Source organism: Micromesistius poutassou, assembly GCF_964030765.1.
Source record: "Micromesistius poutassou genome assembly, chromosome: 7".
NCBI lineage: Eukaryota > Metazoa > Chordata > Actinopteri > Gadiformes > Gadidae > Micromesistius > Micromesistius poutassou.
Genome location: NC_140277.1, coordinates 11,401,988 through 11,415,213, shown reverse-complemented (window position 1 = coordinate 11,415,213; position 13,226 = coordinate 11,401,988). Strand labels below are relative to the sequence as shown.

Genomic DNA, 13,226 nt, shown 5'->3' with positions numbered 1-13,226 from the left:
ACCAACCACGCAGACAGACAGACAAACACACAGTACCTAATTTACCTGTAACCTTTGAAAGCGCATCAAAGTTATGCAAATTATACAACCTTTAAAAAGGTAACGCCGTCTGCAAATCCAAATAGTGTTCACGTCATTAATAGTGTTCTGCCCGTTCTAAAATCTCAATCAGGAGAGGAGAAATGATTTGCCATGCGGCTGCGCCAGTCCAGACTCTTAGAAGAACTAATAATCAAGTCATCAAGTGGACTTGGTAATTGCCACACGGAAACCAGACGGACATGCTGTCATTTATTGTGAATGGTAATCTGCTGTTTAATTGACGACCGGATACACTGTAAGTAGGAGGCGGGAATTCATGTAAACTTACACAAAGCCTTTACATGACTCAAGAGAAACGAATGATTGCGCCAGTCCACAGCTCCTTTCTTGAATAACGAGGCGCTAGAGGAACATGCATTTTCTCTGGCCCCATGGTCGGTGATTCCTCCCAAAGTGGGACTTTTTGATTATTGTGTGCTATACTCTCTCCATTCACGTATTTATGTTCACTACTATATGAGGTGTACTACTGAATCCATCAGGGGAGATGTAGAAACACTTTTGGAGAAAAAGTAGAACATACATTAAACAATGATTAAAATGCATTTAAGTCATTGGGATCTCTCTCTCCGCATCTCTCTCTCAGTAGTTGTTCAGCAAAACACCCGATCAAAGCGGGTGCCGCCAGCCCTAACAGCATTGGGTCGGAAGGAAAGTTATCTGCTCTTGTAGATAGAGCACAGAGGTTTATGTTATAGGACAACAGAAGTACAATAGCCAAGTGAAAAAAGTGAATCATTTATGCTGATCAAGGCAACAGGACAGCTCTTGGACTTGTTTCATTGCCTATAAGTATCCAAAACAGATGTCTTCCCAAACCAAGCCGAACGATCAGAAACAAATGATTGTAACTTGTGAAGTAGGATATGGAATGGATACAGACAGAACAGCCCAATCCTTTCATATTGATTAAAGGAATCCAAAGAAAGTGAATTTCAAAGAAGCATTTCTTACTGTGCATTCTCACCAAAAGACCAACTTTTCGCCTGTTCACGCGAACAGGCGAATGTTGCTGCGTGACAAATCTAAATCTGTCGCTGTGCAGTTATGTGTGCAGTTATGTCAGGCGAACTTGTCACGCAGCAAATTTTGTCAGACAACATCTTTTGCCCGCCAACGGTGCTTTATTCCAATTCAGTCTCATCAACCATGGCCGAGATAACAACCATTGCATGTCTTTACCTGTTGTGGAAGAGGAAGAGACGTCGGAATGCCCGTCATTCATGGGTTCATAATATAAACCGGAGGCGCACACCGCTTTGTGGCGTGATATTATATATATTGTATATATTATATTATATATATATATATATATATATATTATATGATATTTCTATATTATATATATAATATCATAATATTATATATAGAGCTCCGGGAGTCGCAAATGGCAACAATCACTTTCTCCTCCAAGCTGCGGTTCACTGCGGAGTGCAGGGAACGGTTGGCCCAGCCAGTTGAACGCTGATTGGCTGTTTTATGTTACTTCACCCACGTTACCCACAGGGAGTGAACGCTTATTGGCTGTCTCACGCGAATGCCGCGGAAAAGTTGAAATATTTCAACTTCAGCAAATTTGTTGCGCTGCAAATCCTCGTGAACACACTCGCCGTTCACGTGGAAAAATGTTGCGCCGTCGCGTTTGGTGTGAACACAGTCAGACTCAAAGCTGGGAAATAAGTCTTTAAGCAATAATTGAAGTGTATTATTCTTTGAGTTAGCAATGAATATGTGAATGATTGAAATAAGGAGAAATAAGGTCAAATAAATGTAGAGCAGCAAGCGCACTCAACCGTTTTTAATGTGACAGAAATACCTCGTGGCCGACAGCCAAGCAATTTGGAGAGCTTATTTGCTCTCCCACATTTTAGAGTTTACAAACACTGCACACGTAATAGGCACCGAGTCACATGGGCATTCTAATTCATGCTCAAAGCTAGTGTGAGCTTGTTTGTCAATGATTGTAGACAGTGTTTCTGTGTGTGTGCTGCCTAAAGTTAGTGGCTGTGTTGACCAAACTATAGTTACATTGTTTTTATTTTAATATCTGTGTGTTTATAGTGAGTGTAGAGAGTGAGTGTGTGTGTGTATGTGAGAGAGAGAAAGAAAAAGAGAAAGAGAAAGAGAGAGAGAGAGAGAGAATGAACTATCTGTGAATATATGATTGTTTGTGTGTCTCAATAAAGAGCTGTTGGTCGAGTGCATATGTGTTTATTGCTGTATGTGTACTTTGTGTGTATATGACTGTGTGTGTATGTGTGTGTGCCTAAATTACCTTTCTCGGGCTGGTCCCGGTGCAACCGAGCGTGGAGGAGCTGCAGGGAGAAGTCCCGGGACATGGAGCCGACCCCCCGGCCCTGCAGGACAGACAGGGCCTCCAGCGGCAGCTCCTGCAGCCACTGGTCAGCCAGGACCACCACACACTCCCCCGGGGCCTGGGGAAGGCAGGCTGCTCCACACACACACACACATACATAAAGATACACACACATAGATATGTATACACGCCCACACACACACACACACACACACACATACATAAAGATACACACACATAGATATGTATACACACCCACACACACACACACACACACATACATAAAGATACACACACATAGATATGTATACACGCCCACACACACACACACACACACACACACACACACACACACACACACACACACACACACACCCACACACACACACACATATATATTTATACACAAACACACACACATGCCCCCACACACACACACACACACATAGATATGTACAGTAAACACGCCCACACACACACACACACACATTTCCCTTTTAATGTCAAATTTCTGATTGTGTATTTATTTGAGTACAACCTTCTCTGGCATGATAATGATAGTCTTTCAAAGAAAATTCAGGTTACCCAACATCAGACAGCGGTCACACCATATTCCCTGAGCACCGACAACATGTAATCTTCGTCCCTGACTGACAGCCACACAGGCTTTGAGCTATGGGGCTTTGTATGCAAGTGGTCCGGAAATTATAATGACGGCATCGAACGGCAAAGAAGACCTTGGTATAAATTTTGTGTATGACAAATTTACTTTAATATGCGAAGGTTGGGTGGCTTGGGGAGGCGGGGGTTACCTTCCTGATCCATACAGTGTATGAGGTATAGATTGCTGCAGAGTCTCAAAGGAGAGGGGCTGTTCGACGAGTGTGTGTGTGTGTGTGTGTGTGTGTGTGTGTGTGTGTGTGTGTGTGTGTGTACATAACTGTGTGTGTGTGTGTGTGTGTGTGTGTGTGTGTGTGATTGTTGATTGTGGCAACCCGGCCCCGTCGCAATCAACATGATGCAGAGCACCTGAGGAGCCGGGAGGAAGCCTGCTCAAAAGGCAGGCTTCCACAGCCATTCAGGGCTCTCTCGTGGCTGGGGTGGACGGAGAGTCCAGCTGTTGTGGCTGCGCCACGCAATCATCTTTTAGTTCTTTTATACTTATTCTTCTTTTATACTTATTATAAACGTGCCGTTGTGGCTTAACACCCAAGCGATTTGTGTGCTGTTTCGAGTAAGGCGGGTTCACTCCCCGAGGCGGGTTGCCACATATGGTGGAGAATGCGGGCAACTCGACCAAGCTACGGACAACTTTCGGGAGTGAACGACGCCGCCAGGGATGACGCCGCCAGAGACGAAGCCGCCGGAGACGAAGCCGCGAGAAACGAAGCTGCGAGAGATGCGGCTGGAGACGAGGCCGCGGGAGACGAGGCTGCGGGAGACGAGGCCGCAGGAGACGAGGCTGTGGGAGACGAGGCCGCGGAGACGAGGCAGGCCGGCAGCAGAAACAGCAACGCTACGTGACGCACAGGACCGCCGCACCTCCAAGAGGCCACCCGAGGCTTCAGCAAAGGGTGGAGGAGTGTGGCAACCCGGCCCCGTCGCAATCAACATGATGCAGAGCACCTGAGGAGCCGGGAGGAAGCCTGCTCAAAAGGCAGGCTTCCACAGCCATTCAGGGCTCTCTCGTGGCTGGGGTGGACGGAGAGTCCAGCCATTGTGGCTGCGCCACGCAATCATCTTTTAGTTCTTTTATAAGAAAGACTTATTATTTGATTAAACGTGCCGTTGTGGCTTAACACCCAAGGGGGGTGTGTGTGTGTGTGTGTGTGTGTGTGTGTGTGTGTGTGTGTGTGTGTGTGTGTGTGTGTGTGTGTGTGTGTGTGTGTGTGTGTGTGTGTGTGTGTGTGTGTGTGTGTGTGAACATATACCAGGTTGATCTTTAGCCAATCCCTTCTGTTTCTCCTCCTTCTCTCCAGGTCTCTCTGACTCCTGGGCGGACCCAGGAGGAGACTGCTTCCTAGGGTTACTGGAGTCAGAGCGGGGTACATTAAGACTAGGGGAGTGGTCCCCTATGGTGCAAGGCATGAAAACAGTAAAGATGAAGGGTTTCAGATGACAACCTTAAAACGTGCAATTTACATTACTCAAGTAAACGAAAACTACACTTAGTGACATGTTGCAGAGTCGTGCTTTGTTTTGCATGGATTATTTTTCAGAACAGAAATTGGTCAGCCGGCCAGGGATAGTTGTGTCGGCTGACTACATCACACACCTGATGCGGGAGCAGTCCAACTGAGAGAGGATGGGATGCAGATAGTTCTCCATCTCCTCCACGACAGCTCTGAACTGAGCCGCCCGCGCCTGTTCGCCGCTCAAGGTTTTCTGTGGGGTCACAGAGACTCGCTTCAGAAAGGCTGCTTATGGCAAGATAGAGAGAGAACTAAATAGGAAGAAATTTTTCGAAACCTTACTCATGGCCATTGCGGACTCAAGAGTTTTCTTTTAAATAATTAAATTAAACCTACTGCTCCGGAAGATTGGGGACCGTGCCCTGTCTCGTTGCCTTGCCGACGGGCCTCGTCCAAGAGGGACTCTCCGGTCTGTCCGGCGAAGGCCCGAACGTTTCCCTGCAAAGCCAGCAGCATCCCTGGGCTGACGAGCACCTTAGCCACCCTAGTGCATGTAAGCACTGCTGCTGTGACAGCGCGCGTACACACACACACACACACACACACACACACACACACACACACACACACACACACACACACACACACACACACACACACACACACACACACACACACACACACACACACACACACACACCCCCCACGTAATTATCCCTCGCTCAATCCCAGAAGAATCGCTCTTTTCTGTGGTCAGCATTGTGTAGCGCACGTACTGAGCAGTTAAGCAGCCCTCTTATAAGCACCTACCTCATGAGGACCTAATTTAGGGGATCCTAATCATAGAGCACATGAGAGCACATGCAAGACCTCATTTCTGACATATGAGCACCTGTCAAGAGTGGCACTTGATTTCAGCGGCATCAAAAACAAGCGGAAAACGTGAAAAGATGTCCATATTCGGCACCGCATTCATTATTTTATCCCTCTGTTTCAGAGCACAACACTGAATAAATCAGCACAGCTGCAATCCAGGGAGTACCAGCAGACTGCTTATTGGATTCCATGGACAGGCAATTTGGTGGTACAGCGAGAGGTGCTATAGAGAATGGCATGCCTTAGTGCTCTCACAGTTCATCCCAAGGACCTTGTGTCTTCATTAGGAGTGAACTCTCCTCTTAACACATCTCAGGCAGGCAGAAATGCAGGGCATGCTAATCTCCTCTCCTTCTATTCCAATGCTGTGAACAGCTTTGGCATGCAGGGCATTCGTTGGTTTGTGGTCACAAAAGTGAAAGCACAACCTGAACCATATGCACACACATACATGTGAAACAATTGACGGAAGTGCTCCTTAAAGTGCTGCTTTGTGCTGACCAACTTGCAGGCAAATGACAAACGCCATGGAGAGAATGATGTAATGTGTGATGTCTCACCTGTAGATTGCGCTGCCTTGCCTTTTTGATGATCAACCTTTTCATACAGTGCTCCATACAGTTTGGACCTCAAACACATACAAACAGAGAGGTTTTTTTTGACTATACACACACACACACACACACGTGCATTGTTTGATAATTAATTCCAAATACAGTTGCACAGTGCAAGGCTGTCTAATGATGTCTGTACCAGTGTAGCTATAGTAGCGCTATAGTATATAGCTCTATAGTGTGTGTGTGTGTGTGTGTGTGTGTGTGTGTGTGTGTGTGTGTGTGTGTGTGTGTGTGTGTGTGTGTGTGTGTGTGTGTGTGTGTGTGTAAGAGAAACAGTTGTCTGTAAGGAGAATGTTTGTGTGTGTGTGTGTGTATGAAAGAGAAACAGTTGTGTCTGTAAGGTGTGTGTGTGTGAGTGTGTTTGTGTGTGGGGATATGGAAGAGAATCAGTTGTGTCTGTAAGGTTTTTGTTTGTGTGTGTGTGTGTGTGTGTGTGTGCATGCGTGTGTGTGAAAGAGAAACAGTTGTGTCTGTGAGGAGTATGTGTGTGTATAAGTGTGTATGGAAGGTAAAAGAGAGAAAGAGCCTGAGCGAGAGTGAGAGAGAGAGAAAAAGTTAGAGAGAGAGAAAGAGCAAGAGAATGATAGAGAGAGCGAGCAAGACGGAGCGAGCAAAGAGAGCAAGAGAGGGAGTGTGTATTGTGTTTCTACTGTATGTGTGGAGGGCAAGAGAGAGAGAGGAAGAGTGTGTGTATCTCCGCTAGAGTGAGAGAGTGAGACGGACAGTACCTGTCCTGGTTGTGCTGCAGCAGCAGCAGAGTGAGGTTTGGCGGCAGCTCTCCCAGAATGCTTAGGTGGTTTGGGTTAATGGCCAGGTGGCGGTATGCCTGTGCACAATAGCAGTCGTCAGGGAAATACATTTCTGACTTAATATGACATCACAATCTTTTACCACAATTATTTAACTACAGTGGTGCTTTACAAGAGAAGCAGTGGCGGCTGGTCAATAGAGGGCGCTAGGGCGCCGCCCCTCCGTGAAATATTCACTCGAATATATCTGCCAACTTTGAATAAACTATTATACATATGAAATAAATCAACAAAAATACATAGAGTTTATCCTTGTTTAATTATGTGATAGACCGTACTTGCAACTGCCAGCAACCATTTAAATGCGTCTCAACGTCAATGATTTGGGCTAGGCTTGTTATTGGTCATTCGAAATAAAGCCCTCCTTCAGATCAGGGGCGCCGGCCAAGTTGAAGTCAATGTAAGCTCACAAACTTTTTGCTGTCTATCAAGCAGAGGCGGCTTTTCATTGGCGCAAAAAAAATCGCCATCGGGGCGCACCAGTGTGTGCCCCAGGCCAATGGCATGGCTTTTCTGTTTTTTTTATCACCACACGATTGGACAATTCAGCGAATCAATCAAATAGACTACCTCCCTCAGCAACACTCACGTAACACAACTACAGCATAGAAGAGATGGATCGCTAACTAGCATAGAGTTGTAAAAGCACTTTCCACCCATTTCAGTGGAGGAATTGGACTCCCCAAGCAATGTTATACTTAAAAGGAGCAAGTAAGTTACATATTAATTTAGTCTTTCGGCCTGTAGCATATAAACAATATAAAGCAACTGTGCCATATTTCTAACTGCATTTGAAATAGCCATTGAGACACAAAAATGGACGCTATAGGACAGTGATCATGATTTGCCTCAATATCATAATAACAACAATGGGTAAGCTTGTAAGCTTGCCCAGGCCCTGCAAGTCAGGATGTAGGCTATGAATCTGAATGAATAGTAGGTAATAGGTAATAGGTAGTGGCCATCTCCAAAATGCACCAGAATACAGGAAATCAAATCTACCAAATTATTTTTTTTCTATTACTGCGCCCCACCAACAATTTTTATCACCAGCCGCCACTGAAGACAATTACAAAAAGATTAGATATTCATTATTAAAGTAACTATTTTGAAGTCCCGGTAAAAAGATTTGTCAAGTCAAAGAGGTGAAACGCAAGACAGTTGAGTCTTCTGTAATGGATGACTCAAGTGTCTTCCATAGCTTGAGTCATGTGTAATGCAAAAAACACTTTTTTTTTTGTTTTAAACGTGGTCATTTGTCGTATATGATCGTCAACATAGTAATTTATGCCATTTTATCACTGTTACTGAAGTCCCCAATTTAAAGAAAAATATGGCATTCTGTACGTGACATCAGACTTTTCCGAAGTAGTCTGACATCATGAACCAAGGGGCACCGGTGTCCGTGAGAAAGTTGGGCTTTTCAGACACCTACTTTATAACGCCACGGTGTGTGTGGATTGTGACACTCCCTCTGAGCAGAGATGTATTTTATACCCGCGTTCGAGGGTAAGGCTTCCCGGACACATGAAGTATAACACTACGGTGTGTGGCGGATTTCATATACAACATTGTTTATTATAAGGTTCATAACAGTTACACAACGACGGGATGAATAAAGCATCATAAAGTTTGAGTGGGTCAGACTCATGACCATTGAGATAACATGCCCCCCTCTTTCCTCAAAATCTCAGCCCAAAATACATTTTTGAAAAATCATATAGTGTTTGAATTCCATCTGAAACAGTTGGCACACTGGCTCTCAAACATAACTTAGGTCATGATGCAATGAAACGTCATAACACAACCTGCCATAATTGTCTTATGCAAGGTAGATAATGTGGTATTACGTGAGTAAATCTAGAGTTACGTAAGAAAGAGAAAGAGTATAAGGCTAATTAGTTATTAGCTGTGCATGTAGGAAATGATTGGTCAGGGTTAGGGTTTAAAGGGCACTGTTTTTGTTTTGGAATGTATTTATAGTGTGACCAGGACTTGCCAGTAAAATATGGTTATGTTTACATTTACATTTAGGGCATTTAGCAGACGCTTTTATCCAAAGTGACTTACAATAAGTACATTTGTCATAAGAAAGTGAAACAATATATCGCTGTCGGTACAATAAGGATGTTCAAAGTACCAACTTGTTTTTTTATATATGTGTGTGTGTGTGTGTGTGTGTGTGTGTGTGTGTGTGTGTGTGTGTGTGTGTGTGTGTGTGTGTGTGTGTGTGTACGGCACTCATTATGCATACGCATACGCACGGGTCTCCTGGTGACCATGTTGTACTGTGTTATTACTACGCAGCAGAAGCATACTGGATCCCAGCAGGTGTTGTCCCAAGCCAGTGAGGTGCTGGCCCGGGCCATAGGCCTCTGTCTGCAGCAGAGCCTGTCCTCCCTCACCAACAATCGGTAGGTTAACCCATTCCCCGTATTCAACATAGATAGCTATGATAAGATGCTACATAACTAAGTACTATAACTAAATACGACATATAATAAGTGCGTACATTAAGTGCCAGGACTTACAACATACAACAAGTAGGAGGGGAGGGATTTAAGACCGCTCTGCATAGCCACCTGGCTATGCAGAGTCTAGGTGAACTCTGAACAGGTGAGTCTTGAGTCTTGTTATAAACTGAAGCAAGAGGGAGATCAAAGTTGGATGCATGGGGCCCTAAAGGAATGATTCCAGCCTGGAGCAACAGGTGAGTCTTGAGTCTTTTGCGGAAGCTGCTGAGGGACTCTGCGGTCCTTACATCGGCAGGGAGCTCGTACCACCACTGCAATGCCAAAACTAGACATATGTGTTCTTCTATGTCCACAAGAATCCACCGCACATTAGATATCTAAGTGGTAACCTGAACAAACTAGCTAAAGCTAAAGAAGTGTTATTGCATTCTAGTATCTTCAATGGCTAACCTAAACTCACAGGGGAGGTAAAAGCCAGAATTTACCCAGAAGTCCAGAAAATCACACAGTCCTACAACAGGTTAAATTGGCCCCCTGGCTCAATAATATTCAGAAATACAGAGTGCTTTAAGAGGAGGTGTGTGTATCATGGGAGAGGGAGCGTACTTGGGAGAGAGTGGCGAGATGATCCTTCAGTGCTCCCAGCCTGCTGCAGGGGGTCTCCTCCTGGGAGTGCTGCAGGTGCCCCAGGAGGGAGGAGAGACGTGAGGCCCTGGAACACGCTGAGCCCAGGACTTGAGCCATGGCAGCACTGTTGCGGCAGCTCTGGGAAACACAGAGCCCAACAAGCTTTATTTATCACTATTCGTGCAAAACCACAATACCAAGTGTTTAAACGGAGTGAAACACAACAGGAACACATGGGTTGAAGAATACAAATGAGTGGATACAAAGCATACACTCCCTGAGTTGATGGCCTACACTGATTTGTTTTTAAATCAAGTTAGAAGATACAGACCGTGGTAGAGGACTCCAGAATGAAGTTTGGTTTTCACACAGGCTACCAAAAGGAAGTGTAACGGAAAACAGTTGCACATCGTGTGACGCCTAGGCCTAACACTGGTCACTGCCGACGCACAGGAGAATCAAACCCCAGTTAAAACCATCAACATCAAAAGCATCGATAGAGCCAACCCTAAAAGGGGCAGGGCTAGTGGCAGACTTCCTGACTCAGGGGAACCTCCTGTCATGTACAACAGAGTTGTAATGGAGTGATGATTAGCAAGCAAAAAGAGGGGTTTTAAGAATGTGGCTACAAACAACCTTTTTACGATTTTACTGTCTCTGATGCTCTGTACGCCAATATATAACCTATTTCATAATAGCATACTCATGTATCATATAATCCTGATACAAGCAAATAATGTATATACAATTCATGTCAATATCTGAACACTTTTCATACAATATTTTGTAATTTATTTTTCCCTTTTATCGTATACAAATGAAGTCTTAAAGTTGTGCAACAGGTTTCAAATAGGGATGTGAATAACTAAAATTTTTCATGGTCGAATAATCAGTGGGTGGTATGAACGAATAATTGATTATTCGATTGTGCCGACATTCACAAAGGCAGCCATGGATCATCGGCAAGAAATCACTCAATATCTTTAACGCAAAAACACAAACTTTAACAGTGATCAGTGTTTGTGTTGTATGCATATATATTAATATTTATGCTTGTGTATTGTGTATATTGTTTTTCTGTACATGATTAATAATAATTTAAAAAAAAACTAATAGTTCTACAGAACCAACATTAGTTCCGTCCGTTAATTCTTGTTTATTTGAATGGGAAAAAATGTTAACGGTCCAAATGTTGAAAATCGGCTTTGACCCTCGGGAACGAATAATCGAATAATCGAATATTCTGACCTATCCCTAGCTTCAAATGTATGTTTTTGTTAAAAACTGAAGCAAGAGGGAGATCAAAGTTGGATGCATGGGGCCCTGAAGGGATGATTCCGGCCTGGAGCAACACACGCCCACATTAGGACCCACCAGGTTGGCCGAGCTAGAACAATGGAAATGCAGACTTATTGATATATATTGGAATATGCTCTTGCATTGCCCTATAAAAGGAGGGGAATCTAAGGAAGCGCTGAGGAAACGATTTTTCAATGAAGGAAGAAAGGACAAAGGAGGCATGCTGCAAGCTCCCTCCATCAGAAGATAAACGGTTGGAGGAGCTGATTTTTGCTTCTTCATATAAGACATTCAAATTAACCTCTTTTTGATTTTATACTGTTATTCAAATAAATAAATCCAGTCTCCAAAGGGCTTTGTCTAAAGTCATTACTGCTTTCTCCTGAGCTTACCCACCCTCGCTAAAGTAGACATACCCAACAAACAAGCTGTAAAGGTAAAATAACAAATAGACCTCATCTTTACCATAGGGAAGAAACTTCAGTCTGGATAAACTATGAGCTTCATTAAGAACAATTTTCCAAAAGCCTTGAAAAATCCACTATTAAACCCCTTTTAAAAAAGCAGAACAATTAAAAACAATATCAAATCAACCGTTCATAAGTATAACCATAGAGAAAGTTTTCCTCCAGCAATGATTTTGTGGCCTCAACAACTTCCAGTCAGGATTTCGACCCTTCATAGCACGGAAACTGCTGCTATTAAAGTGGTAAATAATATTCGCCATCACACAGACAAAATCCTAATATTGATGCTTTGGACCTTAGTGCTGCATTCAACACTGTTGACCACTCCATGCTTTTAGATGGATTGGAAAATTGAGTTTGGCTCTTCGTCACAGTCTGAAACTGGTTCTGGCAGGAACTACTTTGTCTCCATTAGTAATTATGTATCTGAACTAACTAAAGGCTGCCCCACACTACACGATTTTTTTATCTTATGCGATTTTTGAGTCGGAGTACACCCCACACTTAACGAGAATCGCAGCCGATTTTTGCTCTCTGATCCGACATAAGATTAGAACACAAGACGGAACACCCCACACTACAGGATAATCTTATCCGATTCTCGGCCGTGTAGGCTACGTCATCCAGCACGAGACAAGAGATCGAGAGACAAGAGATGGTAGATCTAGAGCAGCGGTTCCCAAACTTTTATTCCTGCGCACCCCCTTTACGTCCCAACCGGGTTGGCGCACCCCCGATCCCCACTTCAAAAAGAAGGAAAAAAAACGCAACAAAGCTTTGTTTTATCGCCATATAAAGACTCATGTTTAATCATGCGCAAATAACCAGAACACGCATGACAATAACAACATCAACAAATATACAACAAATAGGACAGCCAAGGGACACGACTGACGTTGTGTGCAAGATCTGCTCATGTGTGATACGCGCAATAGACGGGCAGACGACCGATCTACATGACCACTTTATGCGCCTCGCAGAAGTTAATAGAAATGATGATAAACAAAATATCACAGAGCATAGAGCAGGATTGTGAACGTTTACAATGTATCATGTCAATTTACAATCTGCAAAATGTGTCTGTGTTAGGATATTGATGCTGCGCGCCTCCTATTTGCAACGGAATTTGTTTAGGATATAAAAACATTTAATTTAACACACACGCACTAAAACAGATATTTTCGTTTTTAAATAAATATTTGGAAACGAAAATTTAAAAGTGAGAATTGAATGCGCTTTGGCATGATGGAGCACCTTCGGGTCAGCGTGTGTGTGTGTTTTGCGTGTGTGTTTGTGTGTGCGTGCGTCGCTATTATGTTGACTACACACTCAACATGCCGAAAATATCTAACATGTTGGATAACCCCGATTTTGAGATCGGGAGGTCTTAAGTTTATGAGATTCTATCTTAGAACACTACGGCAGACAGGATAATCTTGGCCGATTTTCGTCCCGATTCGGCTGCCATGGGAACGCCACCCCGATTCTCGTAAGGGGCAAATCGGC

The 13,226-nt window shown here is 43.9% G+C and overlaps 1 protein-coding gene across 1 annotated transcript in view; it reads right to left on the bottom strand.

Annotated features, from left to right (window-relative positions):
- cfap46 (cilia and flagella associated protein 46) overlaps window positions 1-13,226 on the bottom strand; it is a gene marked incomplete at both ends in the record, with an annotated part of 89,763 nt that overhangs the window by 15,135 nt on the left and 61,402 nt on the right. The window contains 4 exons of the mRNA XM_084470203.1: window positions 2,378-2,551; window positions 4,351-4,448; window positions 4,695-4,804; window positions 9,934-10,092. Of these exons, the coding sequence (XP_084326329.1) occupies window positions 2,378-2,551; window positions 4,351-4,448; window positions 4,695-4,804; window positions 9,934-10,092 (541 nt within the window). The remainder of the gene's footprint in view (window positions 1-2,377; window positions 2,552-4,350; window positions 4,449-4,694; window positions 4,805-9,933; window positions 10,093-13,226) is intronic.